This window comes from Stomoxys calcitrans, chromosome 2 (assembly GCF_963082655.1).
Source record: "Stomoxys calcitrans chromosome 2, idStoCalc2.1, whole genome shotgun sequence".
NCBI lineage: Eukaryota > Metazoa > Arthropoda > Insecta > Diptera > Muscidae > Stomoxys > Stomoxys calcitrans.
The window spans coordinates 130,683,400-130,697,603 of NC_081553.1; the positions used below are offsets into that span (position 1 = coordinate 130,683,400).

Here is a 14,204-nt window from a genome sequence, read left to right on the forward strand (position 1 = left end):
GATTTCACCCGTACTTAGCACAGTTATCGGAAATCATAGCAAAACATCTCATGCAAAATTTCAACCAAATCGGATAAGAATAGCGTACTCTAGTGCCTCAGAAGCCAAGATTCAAGATCGGTTAATATGACAGCTATATCAGGTTATTTACCGATTGGAACCAAACATGGCACAGTTGTTGATAGTCATGACAAAACACGTCTTGCAAAATTTCAGCCAAATCGGATAAGAATTGCGACCTCTAGAGGCTCAAGAAATCAAGACCCCAGATCGGTTTATATGACAGCTATATGAGGCTATGGATCGATCTCAACCATACTTAGCACAATTCTTGAAAATCATAAAAAAAACACTTCATGCAAAATTTCAGCCAAATCGGATAAAAATTGCGCACTGTAGTGGCTCAGGAATTCAAGATCCAAGATCGGTATATATGGCAGCTATATCAAAACATGGACCGATATGGTCTATTTACAATCCCAACCGACCTACACTAATAAAAAGTATTTGTACAAAATTTCAAGCGACTAGCTTTACTCCTTCGGTGGTTAGGGTGCGTTCGACAGACAGACGGACAAAGCTAGATCGACATTGAATGTCATGACGATCAAGAATATATATACTTTATAGGGCCTGAGACGATTATTTCTAGGAGTTACAAACAGAATGACGAAATTAGTATACCCCCATACTATGGTGGAGGGTATAAAAACACCGTCATAAATCCATCTCTGTTCCTCGTTTTGTTATTTTTATACCCTCCCCATTCATTCTGTTTATAACTCCTCGAAATATTCGTCTAAGACCCCATAAAGTATATATATTCTTGATCGTCATGGCATTTTAAGTCGAACTAGCCATGGCCGTCCGTTCACATTCGACGGCTCGCGTTAGCACCACACCACCTCACGCATTCTGCTATCGACCGGATCTCCGCCTGCAGAACCGTATTATGGTCAGGCAGTCTAAAACAGATCTTGGTCCCTGGATTCCAAATGTAAACCCCCAGGCCCACTTTGTCCTCTAGCTTTGATCCATCCGTGTAACATTATCTTCTAGATTGCAATACTAGGGTTCCGTCAATCCAACACTGTGCCGATGGCAGCAGTGCCTCGCACTCGACTTCAAGGTTCATCTCAGGTATCCGATCGGAAACCTCTTCACTTCCTACCATGTTTCCTATCGTCGCCTCGATTATACCGTGATGGTACGAGCTGCTCCCATCCTCAATCCGTTCTCCCATCGACTTAAGTCTCATAACCGCAGTAGCTGCCTCACACTTAATCTGGGTCGGATATCTAGAATAGTTTCTAGTGCCCTAGTGGAAGTGGTCCTCATCGCTCCGCCTATGCCAAGACAACATGTTCTCTGAACCTGTTGTATGGTCCTTATGTTGCACTTTTTCTCCATAGCGGTCCACCAAACTACTGTGGCGTAAGTAAGTGTTGGTCTAATCACGCTCCTGTAGAGCCAGTGGACTATCCTCGGATTCAGGCTCCATTTCGAGCCTACGGCCCGTCTACATAGTGCCCAACATCTGTGAGCCTTCTCAGTATGCTCCTGAATATGACACTTCCAATTCAGTTTCCAGTCCAAGACCACACCTAAGTATTTGACCTTGTCAGATATCGAAATCGACTTCCCCGTGAACAGGGATATTTCAGTCTTCTCTGGGTTAACATTGCGACCTATGAGTCTAGCCCAATCATTTGCCATATGTAAGACCCTTTCGGCCCTTCTGCATAGCTGTTTTGGAAGTATAATAGCATCGTCTGCGTAAAAGTATAAATTGTGTTAAATAAACACAGCCCTGAATAATGTCAAAAAATTAAAATCGAATTTTTTCAAAAAAACAAAAAAAATTTATAATATCATCAAAATTTTACAGATAAAGCAAGAAAATTAAAAATCTTAACAAGTAAAAGCGTATTAAGTTCGGCCAGGCCGAATCTTGGGAACCCACCACCATTGATTCTGCTAAAATATGGGAGCTTTTTCTAGTCATAGACCAAATTGGACCATACTTGGCGCCGTTGTTGAGAGTCATAACAGAACACTATATGCAAAACTTCAGCCAAATCGGATAAAAATCGCGGCTGGTTAGAGCTCAAGAAGTCAAATCAGGAGATCGGCTTATATGGGAGCTATATCATGATATTAACCAATATATAAAGTATTTAGCACAGTTGTTGGAAGTCATAAGAGATGTGCAAAAATGTAGCCAAATCGGACAAAAATTATGACTTCCATGGGTTCAAGCAATTAAATCGGGAGATCGGTTTATATGGGAGCTGTATCCAAATCTGAACCGATATGGACCATTTGCAATCCCCAACGACCTACATCAATATTTAGTATCTGTGCAAAATTTTCAGCGGCTAGCTCTACGCGTTCGGTGTCGCATTGCGGCACGCCGTTCGTACTCGGTTATACAAAGGAGGTTCCTTATCAATGAGCTTAAAACCGACAGCACTCATTGATATGTGAGAAATTTTCCCCTGTTTCCTAATGGAATGTTTATGGGCAAATTTGCAATTCGCAAATTTGCAAATTGATCGACCGCTATAGTGATTTCTACTTAAGGACGGAATGCTGGAATATATACCCTGTAGGGTTGCAAATCTATATAACGAGATGTTACAAACGAAAAAACTAGCCCGGTCAATGCCTGAACCGAATATGGTCCATATCAGACCATATTTAGATATAGCTGCCATAACGACCGATCTGGCGAACGACCCGTGAAAGCGGTATTTATTCATCAATTTCGTTAATATTTAGAACAGTATGTTGCCCCAGGTATTTTACAGTTTTCCTGCGATTTGCATTTCATTTACATGAAATTTCGTGAGCAAGTTTGCAGATATGGTTAAAGGTTTTGCCTAACTTCACACGCCATAAGTATTTATATTTGTATTTGTGTCAATTACTTTTAATCTGCTTTAGAAAAATTTTTTAAAGTTCCAAAATGTATAGTTATTAATTATTGGTAATAATTAAGACCATTAATAATAATAGTATAATAATGACCATTAATAATAATGGTATTTAGTTCTCTTTGGTGATTCATGGCAACTCTCTTCTGAAACACCAATATAACAATTACAACATAATTTTAGGCGCATCGCACATTGTGTAAGGCTTAGTTTACACGAGTATTCGCCGGAGCAAACTAAATTGTACATCCTGCACATATGCTTCACATTTTGAGCATATTGCTGTAGCAGCGATGCACATCATCATACGTTTTCAGTATACCTAAGCAAATACAATGGGCCCACACTGACTTTATAACAAAACAATTAGCATTTTTATATGGGTCATTCCATTTGTAACACTTGGAAATATTGATCTGCGACCCCATAAAGTGTACATATTCGGAATCGACTCGACATTCTGAGTCGATTTAGCCATGTCCGTCCGTCTGTCGAAATAACGATAGCTGTCGAACGAATAAAGATAGCCTCTTGAAATTTTGCAAATATACTTAATATTGATGTAGGTCGTCGGGGATTGTAAATGAGCAATATCGCTTCAGATTTAGAAATAACTCCCATATAAACCGATCGCCCGAATTGAATTGTAGAGCCCCTGGAAGCCGCCATTTTTGTCCAAGTGGGCTAAAATTTTGCACGAAGTGTTCTCTTATGACTTCTGTTTATTATCCCAAACTCTTAACAAACGTTTTTCTTTGCCGGCGTAGGACGATGGCCTAGGCAAATTATGCAAAAAAAAACTATGCGTTACTCATAAATGAAAATTTCGCCAAGTTAACTTCCGGGTCATAAAGGGACACTGTGCCATAGGCCTCATGGCGGGGCGCATGGGGATACCGCATGATGACTTCTGTAAGAGTTGCCTCGATGAGGATGAGGAGGAGACTATTGAGCACATGCTGTGTTCCTCTCCGGGTCTGCAGAGACGTAGGCTCTCCTTTCTGGGGAGCCGTTTCTGATGTGTTCTGGGTGATATTGCGATCGTACCTCTGGTATCTCTCCTGAGGTTTGTTGAGGGAACAGGATGGTTCCGACGGGCGATGCCACAGGCTCCGGCGTAGGTAGATCCGTAGGACGGGCGGGTCTTCACCCCCCGCTGGGGTTTCTCCACTCCTCCTGTCTTTTTCTTTTTTTCGTGTATAACCTCTAGTACGAGGTCTAAAATTTTTTTCCCTTTCTCTCTCTAGGGTACCACAATGGGCCAAACTGGCCTCCGATAGAACTCACCTTTGGAGGGCGACCCATTCAACCTAACATAGCCAAATTTCTTTTCTGAAAAACGTTGAATTTTTTCATGATAAAAGCATACGTATACCACAACTGTGGTACAGAGTATTATAACTTAGTGGATTTGTTTTTAACATCCAGAAGGAAAAGAGATAGACCCATTTCTGATTTGACTTAGCTATGTCCTTCTGTCCGTCCACGTTAATTTATGTACAAACTACAGGTCGCAATTTTCATCCGATCGTCTTCAAATTTGGTACAGGCATATTTTTCGACCTAGAGACAAAGCATATTGAAATTGGAAAAAATCGGTTCAGATTTGGATATAGCTGTCATATATATATATATATATATATATATATATATATATATATATATATATATATATATATATATATATATATATATATATATATATATATATATATATATATACATATATATATATATATATATATATATATATATCACCCAATCCTAGAGCCAAAATATTGTAGAACGCTTTCGTTGAGGACTATCACAATGTATGAGAATTTTACTCGAAATCGCTTCAGATTTACCTCCTATGTATATGTTCGTCCGATTTTGAGAAATATTGCAATTGCTCATTTGTAAACCGATCCTCCCGAAATTTGGCAAGAGAGATTTTCTTATGACTCTTAATATTGTTGGTGAATGTCAAAGACATCGGTTTAGATTTAGATGTAGCTGCCATATATGTATATCACCCGATTTTCACTTCTAGAGCCACTGCAAGCGTATTAATTGAACAATCTTACCAGATTTGTGCCCAACGCTTTCTTCGATACCTACCACAATATCTAAGAAGTTTGGTCAAAGTCGATTCAGGTTTAGATATAGTTCCCATATATATGTTCGTCAGATTTTGAATAATTTGCAATAATGTTGTCATTTGTCAACCGTTGTTATTACAGTTTGAACCATCTGAAAATTTCCGCCGAGGTCCATCAAAATTAGTTCAGAATTAGATATTATTGTGACAAATAATAAGGTTTTTTTACACTGACAATACCTTCCACTCTTCACATATAAAATGTTATTCGGTGATTAAACTTGTATGCATATGTGTATGTATATTCTGTTTAATTATACCCACTACGAAGGATAGGGGTATATTCATTTTGTCATTCCGTTTGCAACACATCGAAATATCCATTTACGACCCTATAAAGTATATATATTCTTGATCAGCGTAAAAATCTAAGACGATCTAGCCATGTCCGTCCGTCTGTCAATCTGGCCTTCTGTCCGTTGAAATCACGCTACAGTCTTCAAAAATAAAGATATTGAGCTGAAACTTTGCACAAATTATTTTTTTGACCATAAGCAAAGCAGGTTAAGTTCGAAGATGAGCTATATCGGACTATAACTTGATATAGCCCCCATATAGACCGATCCGCCGATTAATGGTCTTAGGCCAATAAAAGCCACGTTTATAATCCGATTTTGCTGAAATTTTGGACAGTGAGTTGTGTAAGGCCCTTTGACATCTTCCGTCAATTTTGCCATATAGACCGATCTCTCTATTTAAGTTCTTGGCGAACGACTGTTCGCTCTACTCAACGGTTCAAACAAGCGACTATATTAGTATACCCCTATGGGTTGCCCAAAAATTAATTGCGGATTTTTTAAAAGAAAGTAAATGCATTTTTAATAAAACTTAGAATGAACTTTAATCAAATATACTATTTTTACATTTTTTTAAAGCAAGCTAAAAGTAACAACTGATAACTGACGGAAGAAAGAATGCAATTACAGAGTCACAAGCTGTGAAAAAATTTGTCAACGCCGACTATATGAAAAATCCGCAATTACTTTTTGGGCAACCCAATATTATCCAATTTTGCTGAAATTTAAGACAGTGACTTTTGTTAGGCCCTTCGACATCCTTCATTAATTTGGCCCAGATCGGTCCAGATTTGTGTATAGCTGCCATATACACAGATCCTCCGATTTAAGGTCTTAGGCCCATAAAAGACACATTTGGGACAGTGAGTTGTGTTAAGCCTTTCGACATCCTTCGGCCATTTGGCCCAGATCGGTCCAAATTTGGATATAGCTGCCATATAGGCCGATCCTCCCATTAATGGTCTTAGGTCCATAAAGGCCAATATTTATTATCCGATTTTGCTGAAATTTAAGACAGTGAGTTTTGTTAGGCTCTTCGACATCACTCATTAATTTGGCCCAGATCGGTCCAAATTTGGATATAGCTGCCATATAGACCGATCCTCCGATTAATGGTCTTAGGCCCATAAAAGCCAACATTTATTATCCGATTTTGCTGAAATTTAAGACAGTGAGTTTTGTTAGGCCCTTCGGCATCCTTCATTAATTTGGCCCAGATTGGTCCTGTTTTGGGTATAGCTGTTATATATACAGATCCTCTGATCTAGGGTGTTAGGCCCATAAAAAGCACATTTATTATCCAACTTTACTGACATTTGGGACAATGAGTTTTGTTGGGCCCTTCGACATCCTTCATTAATTTGACCCAGATCGGTGCAGATTTGGATATAGCTGCCATATAGACCGATCCTCCGATTTAGGGTCTTAGGCCCATAAAAGCCACATTTATTATCCGATTTTACTGAAATATAGGACAGTGAGTTGTGGTAGGCCCTACGATATCCTTCATTAATTTGGAACAGATTGGTCCAGTTTTAGATATAGCTGCCATATACACTGATCCTCCAATTTAGGATCTTTGGCCCATAAAAACCAAATTTATTATCCGATTTTGCCAAAATTTGGGACAGTGAGTTGTGTTAGGCCCTTCGACATCCTTCATGAATCAGATCGGTCCAGGTTTGGAAATAGCTGCCATATAGATCGATCCTCCGATTTATGGTCTTAGGCCCATAAAATCCAACATTTTATTATCCTATTTTGCTGAAATTTAAGACAGTGGATTTTGTTAGGCCCTTCGACATCCTTCATTAATTTAGCCCAGTTCGGTCCAGATTTAGATATAGCTGCCGTATAGACCGATCTCTCGATTTAAGGTTTTGGGCCCATAAAAGGCTCATTTATTGTCCGATGTCGCCAAAATTTGGGACAGTGAGTTAACTTAAGATCCTTGATATACTTCTGCAATATGGCGCAGACCGATCTCACGGTTTTAGATTTTGGGGCCATAAAGACGCATTTATTGTCCGATGTCGCTGAAATTTGAGACAGTGAGTAGTGTTATGCTCTTTGACGTCCTTCTTCAATTTGGCTCAGATCGGTCCAGATTTGAATATAGCTGCCATATAGACCGATCTCTCGATTTAAGGTTTTGGTTTCATAAAAGTCGCATTTATTGTCCAATTTAACTAAAATTTGACACAGTGACTTATGTTAGGCTTTCGACATTGCCTTTAATAACAAGACGCAAAATTAAGGATTTATTAACCTACCATTTAAAATAAAATTTTCTTAATATAAAGGAATTATATTTCATCAAAGAGAATGTTCCCTTAAGTTGGAAAATTGATCATCTCTGAATTAAGTTTGCTAATCTTTTGTTCGAATCTTTAAAACTAGGACACAAATTTTTTCAGTGTAGCTTTACTTCTTCGAAAGTAAGCGTGATTTCGACAGACGGATGAATATGGCTAAATCGATTTAAAATGACATGACGATCAAGAATATATATACTGTTTGGGGTCCTAAATGAATATTTCGTTTCAAACGGAATGAGGAAATTAGTATACTCGCATCTTATCCAGTGGAGGGTATGTTCAATTTTTGAACATTTGACTTTTGGAAAATCCATTAACCACTAAAAGTACACTTTGTGTACAACAACTGTCTCTTATATTTTGTAAACATCTAACATTGTAAATGTTTTCTTGTTTATTTCTTTGAAGATTCCTGTCGATTGACCATCAAAGGACCATCAGACGACTTCAACTTGTCGAAGATGTAATCACTCAATACTGATTTGAAATGATGACTTTGAGAGACATAAATCCCACACGAAGAAGTATATGAGCGATTGATTTTGCCACAAGGATCACTTATCTATCATATAAATGTATAAGGATTAGCCACAATAGCTTTGGTCAAGGCTTACGCAACAGGATTGCAATATTGGGGTTAGCTTTAGTGGAAGTCCGGTCAACAATAGAAAACATATGCAAATTTTCCTGTGACACATACCAAATTTCAGAAAATGCATTATTTTCCCAAAACATATTTCACACAATGGAGTGGTTGTCAATCTCATGGAAAACTGTGCGGGACTATAATATTTTTGAGGCGTGGGGCTTGCATGTGAACTTAATTAAAATTGAACTGTGAGCACTTCGTCAATCTACGCAGAGTTTATGGAAAATATGTTAGTTCTCAAAACATGTGGCCCGTGTGTCTCCCGTAAAAATAACAAAAAATCCAATTAAACCTGTTGTAATGCCATATTACAACTCAGTAAACAGCCATTACCTCTCTGAATAAAAACCAAAATAGCAGCACAAGCCATTTTGCCGTGAAAAGGCGCTCCCATCCACGCCAAAATCATTTTAATTACCACTGCTGTTTATTTTGGTGTGATCCCGGCCAGAGCGGCCAACCGGCAACGAAATGGAGTTTTTCCTGCGCGAGTATATGGCTCGTAGTATCTTGCCTCATTTAAATGGTGCAGCCTCGTTCAGGCTAATGGATCGCCATCATCATGCCCGCCACCACATCAGCAGCTCCGACAGCAATAGCAGCACAACGACAGTAACAAGTGGCAGTGGCGATACAAATTTGTATTTTATAGAACCCCAGCAACAATTGCTGCTGGACCCATTTGAGGGTGATGTCGAGGATGGTACTCAAAATCACAGTGGCGACTACAGCGAATACCTAAGCTCAAATGACAGTGATACTTCTACGGCATCGACGAATGCAACGACCCTGTATGGCTTCCACCTGCTCGAATCGCTGGCCAGTGTGACCACCACCACAATATCATCGATGGCACAGCAAACAAATGAAACGTTTCATCTGCTGCACGGCCAACGAAATGTTAGCACATCCTCGTACGCAGTTCACTGCGATGGCGAATGTCCTCCCGATATAATGCTGAATGACACCTGGATTGATGGATGTGGTGACGACAGTGAAGGAGACACCCTGTCGTCCATTTATTTTATTACCGCCGTATATCTGCTATACATTCCCATATTCGTATTTGCCCTGCTGGGTAATGGAACTGTCTGCTACATTGTCCAATCAACGCCACGCATGCGCACCGTGACGAATTATTTCATTGCGAATTTGGCCATGGGCGACATTCTCATGTCACTTTTCTGCGTGCCCTCGTCGTTTATATCGACTTTCATTTTGGGCTATTGGCCTTTTGGTATAGCTCTTTGCCATTTTGTCAACTATTCGCAGGCTGTGTCGGTGCTGGTGAGTGCCTACACTCTGGTGGCCATATCGATAGACCGGTATATTGCTATAATGTGGCCGCTACGACCGAGAATAACAAAAAGGTAAGTGTTTTCGTGTTGGCCTTACAGGTCTGACAGTTGGTATAACTAAAAGCGAATATTTAATTTAATTATTTTGGACCAACAAGGACCTTAGACTTTAAAGAAATTATTACGTCTCTATGCGGTTTCTTTAATTTGTCTTAAAATCTTGTTGAGATTCCATTGCATGATATTGTCCGGCTATTGTTTAATGCTTTCTATTCAAAGAATAGTATAGCAAAAAGCATTTAAAAGTCAGCAAAGAGTGTGTTGTTGCTAGAAGCATTTGACTGGTGTCCCAAATTTCAGCGAAATCGGACAATAAATGCGCCATTTATGGGCCCAAGACATTTTTTTTTTTGGGATTAAGACATTAAATCGGCGGATCGGTCTATATGGGGACTATATCAGGATATAGTTCGATATAGCCCATTTTCGAACTTAACCTGCCTATAGACAAAAAAGAATATGTGCAAAGATTTAGCTCAATATATCTATTTTTTAAGGACTGGAGCGTGATTTCAACAAGCAGAAGGACAGACATGGCTATATCGTCTTAGATTTTTACGCTGATAAAGAATATATATACTTTATAGGGTCGGAAATGGATATTTCGATGTGTTGCAAATGGAATGACAAAATGAATATACCCTCATCCTTCGGTGGTGGGTAAAAATTTGCATTTTAAAAATTTTTATTTTTGTTGGAGCGCAGCGAATTTTGAGATTGGAAACCGCATCACCCGGGTTCAAAAATTTAGCTCCCGCTCCGGTAAAAATATGCCTGCTCCGCTCCACTCTGGATCCTAGAGTCTGGAATCGTGTTCCTATCTATTTGCCAGTGTCTGTTAGCCGCGAAAGCCGTGCAGTAATATCGAAAATGCTCCAACGTCTCATAATATTCCCCACATGCCCTGCACATGCTATCTCTAGCCGCACCGATTTTGCATAAATGAGCTCGTAGCCTTGTGTTCCGTTATGATACAGAAATCTATACTGATTTCATAAATATTTTTGAATTTCATGTGTTTTTTTATTCTTCTGAAATAATTTCCCATAGCTCTTAAAAAATCACCCTTTAAAACCACAACCTGTACCTTGCACCACTACTGTGGCTATGATAAAATGATGCTTCGAACCGGATATTTCTCCTGATTCGGCAAAGCCATGTCTATCTGTCCCCATATCCATTCTGTAAAGTTTGAATCTCTGTCGTTTTTACACCCTCCACCATAGGATGGGGGTATACTAATTTCGTCATTCTGTTTGTAACACCTCGAAATGTGCGTCTAAGACCCCATAAAGTATATATATTCTTGATCGTCGTGACATTTTAAATCGAACTAGCCATGTCCGTCCGTCTGTCCGTCCGTCCGTCTGTCCGTCCGTCCGTCTGTCCGTCCGTCCGTCTGTCCGTCCGTCCGTCTGTCCGTCCGTCCGTCTGTCCGTCCGTCCGTCTGTCCGTCCGTCCGTCTGTCCGTCCGTCAGTCAGTCCGTCTGTCTGTCGAAAGCACGATAACTTTTGAAGAAGTAAAGCTAGTCGCTTGAAATTTTGTACAATTACTTCTTATAGGTGTAGGTCGGTTGGGATTGTAAATGGGCCAAATCGGTCCATGTTTTGATAAAGCTGCCGTATAAACCGATCTTGGGTCTTGACTTACGTAGTGTTTTGAAATCACTTCCGACAACTGCGATAAGTATGGTCAAAATCGGTTCATAGCCTGGTAAAGATGCAATATAAACCGATCATGACTTCTTGAGCCACCAGAGGGCGCAATTCTTATCCGATTTGGCTGACATTTTGCATGAGGTGTTTTATTATGACTTCCAACAACTGTGCTCAGTATGGTCAAAATCGGTTCATAACCTGATATGGCTGCCATATAAACCGATCTTGGGTTTTAATTTATTGAACTTTTAGAAGGCGCAATTGTGATCTGATTTGGATGTAATTTTGCACGTGGTGTTTTGGTATCACTTTCAACATATGTGGTCAAAATCGGTCCATAACCTAGTATAGGTGACATATTGTACAATATAAACCTATCTTCGGTATTGACTTCTTGAGCCGCTAGAGGGTGAAATTATCATCCGATTTGGCTAAAATTTTGCGTGAGAAGTTTTGATATGACTTCCAAAAACTGTGATGAGTATGGCGCAAATCGGTATGGATCTGGCATCACCATATAAACCGATCTGGCATCTTGGCTTCTTGAGCCTCTAGAGAGAGCAATTCTCATCCGATTTAGCACAAATTTTGTACAACGGCTTCTCCCATGGCCTTCAATATACGTGTGCAATATGGTCTGAATCGTTCTATAGCTTGATACAGCTCCCATATAAACCGATCTCTCGATTTTGCTTCTTGAGCCCCTATAAAGCGCAATTCTTATCCGAATGGACTGAAATATTACACAATGTTGTGCATTCAATTCATTTCTGGTCCGAATCGGACTGTAACTTGATATAGCTCCAATAGCATAACAGTTCTTATTCATTATTCTTTGTTTGCCTAAAATGAGATACTGCGCCAAGAACTCGACAAACGCGATCCATGGTGGAGGGTATATAAGATTCGGCCCGGCCGAACTTAACACGCTCTTACTTGTTATACCCTACACCACCACTGTGGTATAGGGTATTATAGATTTGTGCATTTGTTTGCAACGCCAAGAAGGAGAAGAGCTAGACCCATCGATAAGTATACGGATCGGCTTAGAATTACTTCCTAATTCGATTTAGCCATGTCCGTCTGTCTGTCTGTCTATCTGTCCATGAATTATTGTAATGAAGGTACAGATCGCATTTGTTGTCCGATTTTCACAAAATTTTGCATAAGTCTCTCTTTTGGTCTAAGGACGAACGCTCCTGGTCTTGAAAAAAATCGGTTCAGATTTAGATATAGCTCCCATATATATCTTTCATCCGATGTGCCCCTTAAAACCTATAGAAGCCAAAATTTTGGAACGATCTTTACCAAATTTAGCAAGATCTATTTCGTGTGGCGTCTTAATACATCTTCAAAATTTCATCTAAATCGGTTCAGATTTAGGTGTAGCTCCCATGTATAACTTTCATCCGATTTGACCTATTAAGCCTGTAGAAGGCATAATTTTGGTCCGATCTTTACCTAATTCAGCACGAAGTGCTTTTTTGACGTTCCAATATGAGTGAAAAATATAATTGAAATCGGTCCAGATTTAGATATAGCTCCCATATATATCTTTCATCCGATATGCCCATTTAAAGCTGTAGTAGCTACAATTTTGATCCGATATCTACAACATTTTTTCCTGAGTTGTTTCAATTGACATCCCAATACGTGTGCAAAATTTCAACGAAATCTAATCAGATTTATATACAACTCCAATATATATCTTTTATGCTTGTCGAGTTTTAATGCTGTAGAAGCCACTATTTTCGTACCATCGTAATCGTACAGGGTCTATTCGATATTTTAATAGGTATGCAAACTTAAAGTCTGACTAGATTTGGATATAAGTGCTATATATTAAAAGTATTGGGTTGTCTAAAAAGTAATTGCGGATTTTTTAAAAGAAATTAAATGCATTTTTAATAAAACTTAGAATGAACTTTAATCAAATATATAATTGCCATTTTGTTCGATAACCTTTTGCCATCTTCCTGGCAAATTTAGTATTCCACGCTCATAGAACTTCTGGCCTTTATCTGCAAAAAACTGAACCAAGTGCGATTTTATAGCCTCATCATTGCCGAAAGTTTTACCATTTAAGGAGTTCTGCAAAGATCGAAATAAATGGTAGTCTGATGGTGCAAGGTCAGGGCTATATGGTGGATGCATCAAAAGTTCCCAGCCAAGCTCACTCAGCTTTTGGCGAGTGACCAAAGATGTGTGCGGTCTAGCGTTGTCCTGGTGGAATATGACACCTTTACGATTGACCAATTCTCGTCGCTTCTCCTTGATGGCTGTATTCAATTTGTCCAATTGTTGACAGTAAACATCCGAATTAATCGTTTGGTTTCTTGGAAGCAGCTCAAAATATACCACACCCTTCCAATCCCACCAAACAGACAGCATAACCTTCTTTTGGTGGATATCAGCCTTTGAAGTGGTTTGAGCTGGTTCACCATGCTTGGACCATGATCGTTTTCGACTAACGTTGTTGTAAACAATCCATTTTTCATCTCCAGTTATGATTCGTTTTAAAAACGGATCGAATTCATTGCGTTTAAGGTGCATATCACAAGCGTTGATTCGGTTTGTTAAATGAATTTCTTTCAATACATGTGGTATCCATATTAAAATTGACGCCAAACAAACAAATGTAAACAAAATTTCGCGCACTTTTTTTCTAAAGCAAGCTAAAAGTAACAGCTGATAACTGACAGAAGAAAGAATGCAATTACAGAGTCACAAGCCGTTGAAAAAATTTGTCAACGCCGACTATATTACTACTATATTACCGACAATTACTTTTTAGGCAACCCAATATTATGTAGACTTGGTGGTGTAGGGTATTATATAGTCGGCTCCC

General features: G+C 39.2%; 1 protein-coding gene across 5 annotated transcripts in view; it reads left to right on the top strand.

The window, feature by feature from the left end:
• The window catches only part of LOC106093483 (RYamide receptor), an 814,074-nt gene that overhangs the window by 373,999 nt on the left and 425,871 nt on the right, over window positions 1-14,204 (top strand). For all 5 annotated transcript variants that reach the window (XM_059363997.1, XM_059363999.1, XM_059364000.1 and 2 more), the window contains exon 4: window positions 8,099-9,709. In XM_059363997.1, coding sequence (XP_059219980.1) covers window positions 8,811-9,709 — 899 coding nt within the window. In that variant the 5' untranslated portion in view covers window positions 8,099-8,810. The remainder of the gene's footprint in view (window positions 1-8,098; window positions 9,710-14,204) is intronic.